Below are 13,687 nucleotides of genomic sequence, written 5' to 3' on the forward strand. Positions count from 1 at the left end.
CATAACCTTGGAGTGCTGTTTGTACGAGTTCTCGCTGGCACCACTCAATTGAAATTAATTGTGGCCCAAGGGTCACTGTTTCACCACATTAATTAATATTCACACTCTTCCCTAGGAGAAAAGCAGTGGTGATTTATAACGGCCGTACCCTCCTCTTCAGCCACGCGAGAGAGGGGTACTTCCTGCCAGAGAGATTGATGTTGGAGCTGTACACAGTTCTCAGGGGACGAGAGAGGATGAATCCAGAAACCTCACCAGCACAGCCGGTTAAATGTCCACAGAACACACACCTTCACAATGTCTGCCATAGAAACGCAAGAATCCGAAATATAACAGTCAAACGTTTTGAATAATTCAAATATATTATATTATATATATTAATATATTATATTCTAGAATATATTAAAATTGTTTTTAAAAGAAGTTTCTTTTACTAGCAAAGGCTGCATTTATTTGATAAAAAATGTGATATTGTGAAATATTTGTACAATTTAAAAGAACAGGTTTTTTTTATTATTTTGAAAATGTATTCATGTGATGCGAAGCTGATTTGCTGCTAAAGGAACATTAATTTTATTATGTTGAAAACGGCTTTGCTGTGTAATATTTTTGTGGAAAACATGAATACTTTTGTGGAAACATGAGCAAAAGAGCATTTATTTGAATTACATTTTTACATTTGTAACAATGTTAAAAGTCTTTCCTGACACTTTTGAAGTAAATTAATTTACTGACCTTTTCAATAATAAAATGCTATGAAATGTAAATTGGAATCTGAATACAGAATTTAAAAATGATTTATGACCTTTTCCTGAGAAAAGAACATTGTTTAAGCCAAGGCATTTATGACTTCATATATTATCAGGTTAATTTGCATAATCAGTGTGAGATGTGCATGTAAATACTCATTATAAAAAATTTTATGCAAAAAAAAAAAAAAAATGTCCCATTAACTACAGATGTACACAACTGTTCAAATGTTTGGGGTCATTTTTATTTGTTTGTTTTTTAATTACGTTAATACTTTTATTCAGCAAGGATGCATTAAATTGATCAAAACTGACAGCAAAGACATGCATTCATATTATTACAAAATATTTCTTTACCAAACAAATGTTATTTTGAACTATCTATTCATCAAATAATCATGAAAAAAATCTATATTTCCGCAAAAATATTGAGCAGCACAACTGTTTTCAACATTGATATAAAAAAAAATCAGCATATCAAAATGATTTCTGATGGATCATGTGACACTGAATACTGCAGTAATGATGCTGCAAACTCAGTTTTGCCATCACAGGAATAAATACATTCGAATATAGAGTTATTAGTTATTTTAATAACATTTCACAATATTCATATTTTTAATGAATTTTTGATCAACTAATTGCAATGAAATGTGAGCATAAGAGACTAATAAACGTAAAAATCATAAAAATGGTACTTTACTAAAGCAGGTGAAGTGAACAGGATGCATAAAAAGAACCCACACATTTCAAAGTCAATAGTTTTAATAATAAATTAAGAGCTGGGAGAGCAGAAAGTCTTGGTAAAAGGGGTTATGTTATTTTATTAGTCTTAAATTTGTATCTACAACAAGGGACAAGCAAAAAAATAAGCAACAACTCCATGAAAAAACAAAACCAAAGAGAGAAAAAAATACATTATTGAAGCACTTTTTCCATCCTTTTTTTTTTAATAAGCAACTTTTAAATCTAAAAGAAACTTTACAATATAAAGAAACATACAAAGAGCATCTTAATTTACTACACAAGACAGAAAGAGTCCCTAAGACAAGGATCCAAACTACCCTAAACATGAAATACAAAGCAAACCTAGGAGACGGACTGCTTTATACTCAATACTGCTTTTCGTTTGTCAGAAAGAACAACAGTGGAGGAGGATTTATTTTCTTTCCTGCATCTGAAGCCCATCCGCACCTCGTCTCCTCGCTAATGTTACAGTATCGTACAGTGTCACAATAGAATTACAGAGATGGCCAATGACGTGAGTGGTTTACATACAGAGTACTGGCCGAGGAGAAGAAACCGCAACCTATAAAACACTATCTCAAGAGAACGGGAAGGACACTTCCCTCCTTTTTATGACCTTTTTATTTCTTTTAAATCCCTACTCTGAACGAGTTTTTAAACCTTTTTTTGTTTGTTTTTTAATTTAAATAGATAAAAATCCTTCATAGTAAAGTTTGCAATGGGTGGTCCCTTTTGCACATAAAGAGACAAATCCTGTGTTCATGTATGTCCACATAGACAATGTGTTAAAAGGTGGGCTACTGTCTGGAAAGTGCAAAGTGAGGACACGTCCAAGAGAGACCGGATGCATCGTGAGGCTTTCGCCCTCCGCATACGTCCTCCTGTGAGTGTCTAGTCTACGACGAGTGAACGGTACCGCTTCAAACACCCCTTACTTTCCTATTCTCTCAAAACATGAGCGCTCAAGACGCCGTTTACTAAGTAGAGGCTGACAAAACTTTACATTTGCATGATTTGGTACATCTGTACAGAGTCAATGACAGAGAATGGTGACTACAAACATGGGTTCTTCCTTTACATTTTTTTTTTAACCCCCAAGATCTCGTAGTATTCATTGGTAGTGACTAAAATATCAAAACATGTCAATGATATCAAAATGCATTTTACAGTATTTACAAACAAAAATAAGAGAGATGCTGTATAATTGTGTGTTTCTCTGTGTACATCATGTCATCCAGCTGTGGAGAACTTAAAAACAGGTGCTGTGTGATTAATGTGTGTTTATGTAATCAGCAGGAGGATTTTAGCATTTAGCTCTGATATTTCCCGGTTCCTTCTGACCCCTAATAACCATTTCACTGAGACCCCTACTTCCAAAAACACATTTCGTTTCAAGGGATAAGACCACCCAAAAATCACTCACCCTCACGTCATTCCAAACCTGTGTGACTTTCAGCGGAAAATAAAAGAAGATATTTTGAAAAATGTTGGTAACCAAACAGTTTCGGTTCCCATTGGCTTACACTCTATGGCCAAGAATTACAATGGAAGTCAATGGCAACCCAAACAGTTTAGTTACTAACATTCTTCAAAATATCTTCTTTAACAAGATAGACTGAAGATACAGAATAACAATACAGAAAAAATACAGAATAACAAGAATTTTTAAGAATAACCAAAAAGTTTCAGTTCCCATTGACTTTCATTGTATAGACAAAAATGACAATGGAAGTCAATGACAATCGAAAGTCTTTAGTTAGAAAGTTACAGTTTTGGAACGACATAAGTAAATAATGACAGAATTTTCATTTTGGGGTGGATTATCCCTTTAAACTACAGACAGAATATACCAAATGCAAAAGACAAAACGAAAAAAAAATGCATGCCAATATTATGAAACACAGTCTGTGAGCACATTTAGTTCATATATCCCTCATTCAGTAGTCCCTGGACGTCCTATTATTATCCCCTCATCTCATAAGCTCAGGATGTGACTGACATCTCATGTTTTTGAAGATGATTAGACATAATATGGAACACATACTTAACACAAAATGTGTTTGAGGAGGAAGGCTCTATTCCCGCGCCTGAAAAAATATCTAGTATGATGAGCACCAAGTCAACAGGAACCTCATTTGTACTGAAATGTCATGTGACTAGAGACACCCTGTTCAGATTCATGCAGAAGGAAAGCATGTGGGTCTCCGGCGAGGGACAGAATGATACAAATCTTCAGGAGGTATCTTAGACTGGCATATTTACATGTGTACAATATGTCCTGACGGGTCGCATGCGAGACGTGTGCGCGATAAATCAATTCTTGAACAAAATCAACAAATAAATAAGTTGTGAATCACGGTGAGCAGATATCTGTCATGTGTTGCAGTCAAGTTCAGCGCTAGTTAGTTGTTTGACCGCATGTTTTCAGCTCTGTTATGACATCACTTCCTCTCTACAGATAGACTGAGACTCCAAAACGCGTTGTCGGACACACAGGCTGGTCTGAGAGGTTAAAGTCGCTGCTGGTTTGGGCCTTGCGCCTCTTGGCCTCAGACGTTCACTTGACAGGGACAATGAAACTACATGTCCTGTATATATTAGAGACGTAGAAGAAAAGGTACGGCTACCTTTTTAATCTGCGGGAGGTAAGATTTCACAGCAAACACAAAACGTAGTGTAGACTTCCTGCAAAAGTCACGACACTGTTATTGTGCATTATGGATGTGTGCTTTTTCCTGTCGAATTCGTGGTTTACATATAATGTGCCCCTTTCAAAAAAAAGATTAAAACCTAATCAATAACCATCAATACAATATTAATAAAAATAAAATCAACAATTAATAATAATACAATACATACACAGAATAATGAAAACGTTCATTGCCGAACCCATCATAATGAGCTTCCTCTTGCACTTACACAATTTAATGGAGGAAAAAGGTGCAGATATTTTCCACTGTAAAAACGACTGCATCCATTCAAGATTTAAAAAATGAATCAAAAAAAGTGGAGCGAGTTCATAAAGAGAGCAGCCCGGGGATGCGTGTGTCTGCTCAAACACATACACACACCTGCCTTCCTGTGTGTGTTCAGCCCCGTTAGTGTCCTGAACCAGAGAGGAAGTCCGGAAGGCAGGGAGATTCAGTCAACAAGCTCTTCCTGTGGCTCTGGGACTGTTCCCTGTTGCCGGTGGCCATTTTGCACAAGCTGGGATGGGCCAGTTTCATGTGAGTCCTCTGCTCGTGGGGCATCCCAGAAGGCTGTGCAGAAAAAGCCAGAGTTCCGTGGGTAGAGGGTGCGGGGGGTTGATCGACGTGAAGAGGGGACGGGGTTAAAAAAAGGAGCGGGGCAGTCGGAGGGAGTTTGAACAAATCAAAAAAGAAAACTCCAAATAAAACAATAAAATAAGAAGAAATCACACACTCATCGTCATGTTGGGTGAATACTGGAAAGAGACAAAGGGGAGAGGGGGGGATATATAGCGGATGTGAGATCATGAGAACTCCACACAGAGCAAATACAGGATGGTTATGTCATTACCGTCCCAAACATACAGCAAGAATATGCATCATTTTGTTGACAAAGCAGTAACCAAAGGACAGAAAACTTGAAAATAAAAACCCTAAAGTGTCTGTCCAGGAAACTGCTGGTCATTTCCAGCACTCAGTCTTGGACTGAATCAATAACACTTACAAATCACTTAAATGTTTTTTATTTTATTTGATATTCTGGTCTATTATTAGTAACATGGGGCGTTCTGAGTGCCTGCTGGGAGGAGCTACACTACTGTTCAAAAGTTTGGGGTCAGAGAGATTTTTAAATCATAGAAGCATATGCTCACCAAGGCTGCATTTATTTGATCAAATATACAGTAAAAACAGTAATATTGTGAAATATTATTACAAACTCTTTTCTATTTTAATATACGTTTTAAAATGTAATTTATTCCTGTGATGGCAAAGCTGAATTTCCAGCAGCCATTTCTCCAGTCTTCATGATCAGTGTCACGTGATCCTTTAGAAATCATTCTAATATGCTGATTTGGTGGTCAAAAAACAGTTCTTATTATAAATATATAAATATTTTTGTGGAAACGTTTTTTTCAGGATTCTTTGATGAATAGAAAAGAACTTGAAGTAGAAATCTTTTGTAACAATGTCTTTACTGTCACTTTTGATGAAATTATATTTGCTGAATAAAAATACTAATATCTTTCTTTAAAAAAATTGTTTAAAATCATGACTGACCGCAAACTTTTGGACGGTAGTGCTTATGATTGGCAGGTGAGGGGAGTGACAGGTCTCTGGGTTTGGGTCAGAATCTACTCACACTTTCACTTTGGAATGGGTTGAGGAAGTTTCCTCCCATTTCTCCATCATCCCGCGGTGTGCCCGGTGGGTTGTTCATCCCTGCCATGTTGTTGGGGGAGTTCTGAAGCGAAAGAGACGTTTGACAAAAACAGTTCAGGATGAGATGTGAAAACAGAAAAGAAAAAAGAAAAAAAACAGATTCGCGAACTAAAACCTTCTTTACCTTTGGCAACCCATCCATGTCACCAGAGCCTGAAATAAAAATAGTATATATTATATTATTAAATAATGCCTTTTGTGGTTTATTAAAGTCAGATATAGATATTATTTTGATTAACATTGCATTCTTAATGCTTACCTAATGATCCGTTGATATGATGAGGTTCCATGCCACCCATGCCGCCCATTGGGCCATCTGGACCAGGACCCATGGGGAACTGAGAAGCACAGGGAAACAATCATATTTAACCAATCATCCCACATCCAGTGCCCTGAGAAAAATAAACCTGCGTCACTGTGTGAGATACAAACATTAATTTGAAAAGCATGAGCATGTCCCATTTGATTTCACTAAGAGCATGTCTGCATTTTTATGAAAACAATGTTCATAATGTGACAATTAGAATTAATATAAATAAAGTATAATGTACAGTCAGGCACGTATTATTACAAGTCAATCCAGACAGGTCTTAAATCACACTGAAGGGGTTTATTTTGTGATAATGACTGAATGACTGTACATTATCAAGCTTATTACATGACTACTTAAGCAAATAAATAAATAATTGGACATTAAATATTGATTTGAGTTCAAATTGTAGGATTATGTAAGAAGAACGAGCACTAGCACACTCTAGCTCTAGAGAAACGAGCACAGCTACAGTACGAAGGCAATCAAACAACAATCAATACTACAGTTTAGCAATCATGATATACAAATATTTGGCTGCTGAATGCCACAACCGACCAATCAGAATCAAATATTCCAAAGAGCTGTAAAACAATCAAACGTAATACATTTTGGAATCAAAATGTGTAGCTGTGGCTTTGGAAATACATTAGAAATGTCAAAATAATCATTACGTGGAGAAATATTTACACTGCTGTTCAAAAGTTTGGGGTGAGTAAGACTTATTTTTGGAAAGAAATTAATGCTTTTATTTAGCAAGGATGCAGAAGGCAAAGACACCTGTAATGTTTCAAAAGATTTACATTTTAAATAAAATGCTGTTCTTTTGTATTAATCAAATAATTCGAACAAAAAAGTACTGCGGTTTCCACAGAAATACATTAAGAAATAACCATCAACCAAAAAATGGACAGAAACAAGAAATGTTTCTTGAGCACCAAATCAAGAGAATTTTTTCAAAAACATCTTAAAAATTCTTAATGACCCCAAACTTTTGAACGGCAGTGTAACTACTCTGGAAAATACATATCTAGACAGGAGTAATGCATACACTGGGTCTGTTTCCTCCTGGTCCAATAGGGTTCATCATTGTGTAGATATTTTCACTGGAGTTTGTGGAGTCTAGAAGAGAAAAGTGCAGAAAGCTTTTTAAATTTGTTTCCAAGACCAGCACAACTTCACCAAAATAAGAGACCAGAATCACTTCCAAGCATATATGGATGACCAATGCTTTAACAGCACACTAGATCAATACAGAACATGGTTGGACGGGATTAATCACCATAATAAATGTGTTTCTTTAACGATTTAAGGCCTGTGTGCGAGTAAGAGTGCGAGAGCAAGGGAAAGGGAGACCCCGCTCACACCTATAATCTCTGCTTCAACATCACAAACACAAGCATTCGGAGTGGAATTACATTAACAAAGTGGGAGGGGTGGCACTGATCACGTGCTTTGTTTTCCTGCCAGATGAAGTGCAGGTAACCTTGCAGTGATATTGGCTGCTGGGTAGGGAGGGAGGGAGAGGGTGTTAAATAGGGTGTTTGTGAAATGCTGAGCATCTTTTTTTCCTGGAGAGACACAAACTGTTTACGGCTGTGCTGATTATAGAGGCGAGGTGAGAGCGAGTGTGTGAATTATATGCAAAAGGGAGTGCGACAGAACAGATCTACTGTACCTCCTGGGCTTGGCATTATGGGAGTTCCTGGTGGACCACCTCCTCCTGGAGGACCCTGAGAGAGGAAACACACACACACAAACACATGCTTAGCTTTTCAGTATGTAATAGTACCTGCCATACTATCAGAGATCTACCAGAGGAGCAGTTTTTAAACAAAGACACACTAGGCACAGGGGAGCTATTAAGCTGCTTTGACAAATGTGCAGATATTTGACTTTTAAGAGAGGCAATGCTAGGGGCAAAACTAAGCAGGATAGTAATTGCTAAAGCAAAATCAATACATTCAGAAACTTAAATATCTGCTTAGTTATGCTTTTGGTTTCCAAAAGGAATGACTAAATTTTGCACTTTTTCTTTGAGCTAACGGCAGAGGCAAAAAACTGAAAAATCTCTGCAACATGCTCTTTGAATGGTCAATTTGAAAGTGCATTTGCAAACAATTTTATTTCATTTCCATAAGACTGTTTTCCTCCTGAAACATTGCTGTCACATCATCTAAAAATGAAAGTAGTTGCAGGGCAAGTTATTACATTTTTTAAGAAATATTACAAAGACAGCTTGGAAGTTGTTTCTTTTTTATGCATTAAGACAATTAATATATACTACAAAAACGTTGACTAAAGTTAGGTACTCACCACGTAGTTGCCTGGAGATGAGGAGGAGTATGCTATCTGTCAACCCAAAATTTTTTTTAAAAATGAATACATTATATTTTGATGACAATTAAACTACAACACTTAATAATAAGAATACTATAATACTATGATATATGAATATAATAATCTTTGGTATATAATGAAGTACAATGGTATCTGATACCATTCGCTGTATCATGGTGCAACCACAGTACGTTTTCAGCAGTAAAGTCAGTGTAGCAATAATGCATGTCATGTTTTTGTCTGCAGCCACAAAGATAGCAATGTATGTGAACGTACCGAGTTAGCACTCGGGTTTGGCCAGGGGCCACGTCCTCCAGGACCCCTGTAAGGTGGGGCGGTGGAGAGCAAAAAAGGATAGAAATACAAAACAGAGACAGAAGGAAGTTAACAAACATGATTTAATAGGATTAAATAAATGGCAAAAGGGAGTGTTCTCATGTTAAAGAACTCACATGTTCATTCCGGGCATGCCTGGACCACCTAGAGAGTTGGGAGGAGGCCTCATACCACCGTAGTTCTACAATGGGCAAAGAAATTAAAAACAAACATTTCAACAATTTTTATGGAACCTTTAAAATCTGTCTGAATTGGAATCCAGCATTAAAGGGGTCATATGACGTTGATGTAATGAAATGTGTTTATGCGATTTAAGGTTCAAAAAACACATTATTTTCCACATACTGTACATTATTGTTTCTCCTCTATGCCCCGCCTTTCTGAAACGCGTCGATTTTTACAAAGCTCATCGTTCTGAAAGCGAGGTGTGCTCTGATTGGCCAGCTATCTAGTGTGTTGTGATTGGCCGAATACCTCAAGCGTGTGACGGAAATGTTACACCCCTTACCATATGATGGCGTGTCCCGGTGCGACGAGACAAAACCAATAAAATAAAACCCATTATAAACGAGGCATTTGTTGCATCCAGTGGGGACAGTGGGGTTTTTTACGCTTTGCGTTGCATCGCGACGCGTAAACATAAAACCATGTCTGCATTTGTGATCGTCTTTTAAACTTATAGACAGTATAAGTCATTATAATCCGTAATTATGTCCCCACTGGATGCAACAAATGCCTCATCCGGTGATCCACAGCACGAAGTTGATGTATTTCCTCAGCGACCCGCACGGATGAGCTCTAGGCATGACGAAGCGGATATTGTCCTCTTTTGGAAGGCCAAACAAAGTAGTTTCGCTTTCACAACGAAAAACACAGCGTCTCCACGACATAGCGGCGGCGGCAACAATACTACAGCGAGAATCAAAGTTACACCTTCTTTCTTTGTGTGAACATTTGGGCGGCGTTATGCAAATCTTCCCACATCGTGACGTAGACATGTGGGGGCGTGTTTGAACGAGGCGGTTTAGGAGGGCGTGGACGAGTCTTAACTTTTATAAAGAATATCTCTTTGGGTTTGAGACTTTAGTCTTTGCAACTTTAGGAATCTTATCTATTCACAAACAGCTTGTAACACTCCAAAGAGAAAGGAAAACTTGAAATCGCATCATATGACCCCTTTAACATTCACCAGTATAACTGCATGCATTCATAAATAAATAAGTAAATAAATACATTTTATATAATAATTCTAATTGTATATATAATAATTATATTATATGCTAATAAATGTATTAAAATAAATTAAAACATTAAAAAATATTATCAAACATTATAGCTGTACATTTAATAATTACATATAAATACATTTATTAAAATAAACTACATTTTATATTCTAATTATACGTGTGTGTGTGTGTGTGTGTATACTGTACATTAATAATTATATACAAAAACATTTATTCAAATAAATATATAAATGTAATCAAAAAATATTTAATTCATATTTAATAATAATAATAATAAATATGTAAAATGCACACTGAAATGAAAAGATGTGTTGTTGTCTTGGCATTATTTTGTGGTATTAAGTTTTTTAGAAACTAAATATTTTTTCTTCTGCTGTGGGGCTGAAAACGCAGCAACTATGCGCTGCAGGAAACCCTGTCCTTCATCCACTGTTATGCATAGTGGTGGGGATCCAACCGAACAGGTTGGGATGCGAATGACACTATGCTAACAAAGTTCTGCTCAGGCAGACGGCGGCCCACCTGTCTGGCTGCCCGTGGGTGGAGGGCAAAGTGTGACAGAGGCTTTCTAACCCGAGCTTTTGTTTTGCGCTCTACCTAATTTGTCAAACAGATGCTGCACCAGCTGCTGATTTGTGCGGCACTTCATTTGCCAAGAACGAGAAGGGCAGAGAGAGAAATAGAGAAGTGGGGAGAACTCTGCTTTCAGCACAGGTGGCTAAAGAGGAGTAACAGGGTTTCTGACTATCTAAGTCCTGTGGCATTTGACTTGGGGGCGACTACAAAAGGATAAATGAAAGTGAGCAACAATATGTGCCTACCTGAGGGCCCATGCCACCCATCCCCCTGGGAGGATTCATTCTCATTGGACCGCCCATGTTAGGATGTCCTGTAAAAATATTACACAGTCGATAATATGTCATTCATCAGTCTGCATGTAAATGACTCTGTGGTTATGAAGTGTTGAACCAAGAACCAAGCTACCTTGTGGTCTGGTTGGGTCCAAACTGTTTGGCTGGAGTGGTTGTGAACCTGGAACCCCTACAGGAGGCTGAAGAGGACATAAATGAGGGAAGGTCAGTGAAATACGTGGGAAGTGTTTTACAAAAAACGTACATCATGTTTACACTGGAGGTGACAAACTTAGTTATCTATACTGGAATCATGCAAAAGGAACAAATTCCTTTTATCCTTTATTTTCAATGGAAGTCCATTGGTATAAAATATAAATTCAATAACCTTTTACACAACTGGCCTTACAAATCTTTACACAACGTCACTATTGCTACAGTACTTTGTATTAGAACAACAGAGACCAGAAACATGACAAGCTGGCTTTGATGTAACAGTCAGAAGTCATTTAAATTTATAACGAAGAATGTATGTAAATTAATTTAATTTACATTCATTCATGAATGTAAATAGAAGTTAAAAATCTATTTACACACATACGACATGTTATTTGCAAATAAAATCATTTTATATTAGCATTTTGGGGCATCATAGGCATGTATGAACATCTGTCACATGCATATGTATGCAAATGTTTGTTGGAAACAACTACTGTTAGGTTTCCCACCTTTTGCCCAATGAATTTCAGTGACATTTTTTAAAGACAAGGCACCAATGCTATTTTAGTATATTTATTATACGATTATAGTATTTAATCATTTTTAATTAGCTTTTATTTTTAGAGTTAAAATTTTAATTTAGTTTTTCTCATTGTATATATAAATATAGATTTATTTTTTCTATTTAGCTATCTTATTTCTATTTATTTTTGTACTTCACATTTTTAGCTTCAACAAGTTAGCTGCCATATTTTTGCATAGTTTATCAAATATTTATATTTTATATTAATTTTAGTATTATTTTCAATAAAAAAAAAACAATTTCATCATTTTATTTTTAGTTCACACTAGATAACACTCACACAATTAAATTTCTAGCAAATAAAATATATTAGAGTCATACATAACAACAACAAAACATTGATTCAGAACAGAAAATCCCATGGCCTTTTAAAATGACATTTCCAGGATTTTCTTGATTTCGGTGACCCTTAAGAGGTGTGTAAAAATGGAAGAACTGTTTATTTGCAAATTCAACATGATGGGGTGTGATGATGTTTTCTGTACCTGATTTGGCATGCGAAGAGACGGCCGAGGTCCACCAGGGTACCGTGGAGACATAAAAGGCTAAAAGAAGAAGAAGAAGAAGGCATCATTAGCAACATGTTGCCCTATTTAAGAACAAAGCGAGAGCATTGTAAAGACCAGAATGAATGAGTGCAGCAGGCAGCCTATAGCAGATGGAATGGACAGACAGATGCACGGAGAGCAGAAGCCAACGCAAGATGACATCAAATATGTACAATTTGACATCACTCCTTCTGTCCGTCAACACAGACTGCTCCCATTCCGCCTTTTAAACGTGCACACACATACACTCTTGTGGTGTTTCAACGAACACATAGGAGAGCATCAGGAACGTCAGAACTCAAGTGGCTGCACTTAGACGCTTCTCAAGTGAAAGTCTGGTCAGGATGGAAAGTGACCACAACAACTCAAACGAGGGCAGTATAGTGCCTGCGTCCTGACATACAAACCATTAGCGCAGTGTGGCTGCGTGTCTAGAGACGAAACCCGATGCCACTTCTGTGGTCAAGGCCTGTGGGAAGCTCCCCGAGAGACTCGTGCCAACTTTCAGGGCTCTGTTGAAACATGTCAGCGCTGAACGGATGAGGGAAAGGTCGTATGAGTGTGTGTGTGTGTGTTTGTGCATGTGTTTTTACAGCTAATTGGAGTGTTTTTACCATTGTAGGAATATGTTGTACAGCCATAGTGCACTAATATGCAGTGTGTATGTGTGTGTTTTTTCCTGGAGAAAGGAAGCGGAAGTGCCTTTGAGAATTGATAAGTCACTGTGTTTTGTGGGTATGCGCATGTGAGCTCACATCTACGCACAGTCGTTTTGGTTTTCTGCACAGTCAGTGTGCTTTGCATTGTATTGTATTGTATGTGTTTGTGAGGGCGCTGTGTGGCGCGAGGCTCTACAATATTAATGTGCTATTGATGGGGGGTGGGGTGAGGGCCAGGAGTGGAGGCCCATCTCAAAGAACAAGGAGGAGACTGAATTATTTATCCTGTTCGCAGGGAGTCAGTCGACTCTAGATGGCGGGGGTGGGGGGTATACAGGATACTTCACACTACCAGGATAGAGAAACAGAGGGTGGAAGAAAGAAAAAAGAAAGAGAAGACAAAGGAGACGATGTAGTCAAAAATGGAAACGTTTTTCCCTTGTGTTTTTAAAAAGTTTCAAGTATACATGACAACGTTTTCAAAACGATTCGCGTTTACACATATCCGCGAAAAAAAGGACAAAAATGCTTTATTACGTATGCCAGGCCAGTAGTTGGCGCTGTCACCTTGTTAGTAAACAGTACCTGTAGGGAAGTGACGATTATATGTTGTATATGATGCGTCTCCGCTGTTGGTTGTAATATTGGTGAAGTAAATCCACAACTTGCTGAAGAAGCGTTAGCAAACT

General features: G+C 37.4%; 1 protein-coding gene across 2 annotated transcripts in view; it reads right to left on the bottom strand.

Annotated features, from left to right (window-relative positions):
* Window positions 1–3,191: 3,191 nt before the first annotated feature.
* Window positions 3,192–13,687, bottom strand: part of LOC107721784 (single-stranded DNA-binding protein 3-like) — a 60,494-nt gene continuing 49,998 nt past the window's right edge. Inside the window, exons 7-18 of one of the 2 annotated variants that reach the window (XM_016529944.1) lie at window positions 12,277–12,336; window positions 11,123–11,189; window positions 10,960–11,027; window positions 9,008–9,072; window positions 8,832–8,877; window positions 8,532–8,567; window positions 7,894–7,948; window positions 7,267–7,337; window positions 6,165–6,243; window positions 6,030–6,058; window positions 5,826–5,927; window positions 3,192–4,756 (exon numbers count right to left, since the gene is read on the bottom strand). In XM_016529944.1, coding sequence (XP_016385430.1) covers window positions 4,595–4,756; window positions 5,826–5,927; window positions 6,030–6,058; window positions 6,165–6,243; window positions 7,267–7,337; window positions 7,894–7,948; window positions 8,532–8,567; window positions 8,832–8,877; window positions 9,008–9,072; window positions 10,960–11,027; window positions 11,123–11,189; window positions 12,277–12,336 — 840 coding nt within the window. In that variant the 3' untranslated portion in view covers window positions 3,192–4,594. Of the gene's footprint in view, window positions 4,942–5,825; window positions 5,928–6,029; window positions 6,059–6,164; window positions 6,244–7,266; window positions 7,338–7,893; window positions 7,949–8,531; window positions 8,568–8,831; window positions 8,878–9,007; window positions 9,073–10,959; window positions 11,028–11,122; window positions 11,190–12,276; window positions 12,337–13,687 lie in introns of both variants that reach the window. The other variant, XM_016529945.1, reaches the window with a different exon arrangement.

The sequence above is a fragment of the Sinocyclocheilus rhinocerous genome, unplaced genomic scaffold (genome assembly GCF_001515625.1).
Source record: "Sinocyclocheilus rhinocerous isolate Xijiao unplaced genomic scaffold, SAMN03320098_v1.1 scaffold1112, whole genome shotgun sequence".
Taxonomy (NCBI): domain Eukaryota; kingdom Metazoa; phylum Chordata; class Actinopteri; order Cypriniformes; family Cyprinidae; genus Sinocyclocheilus; species Sinocyclocheilus rhinocerous.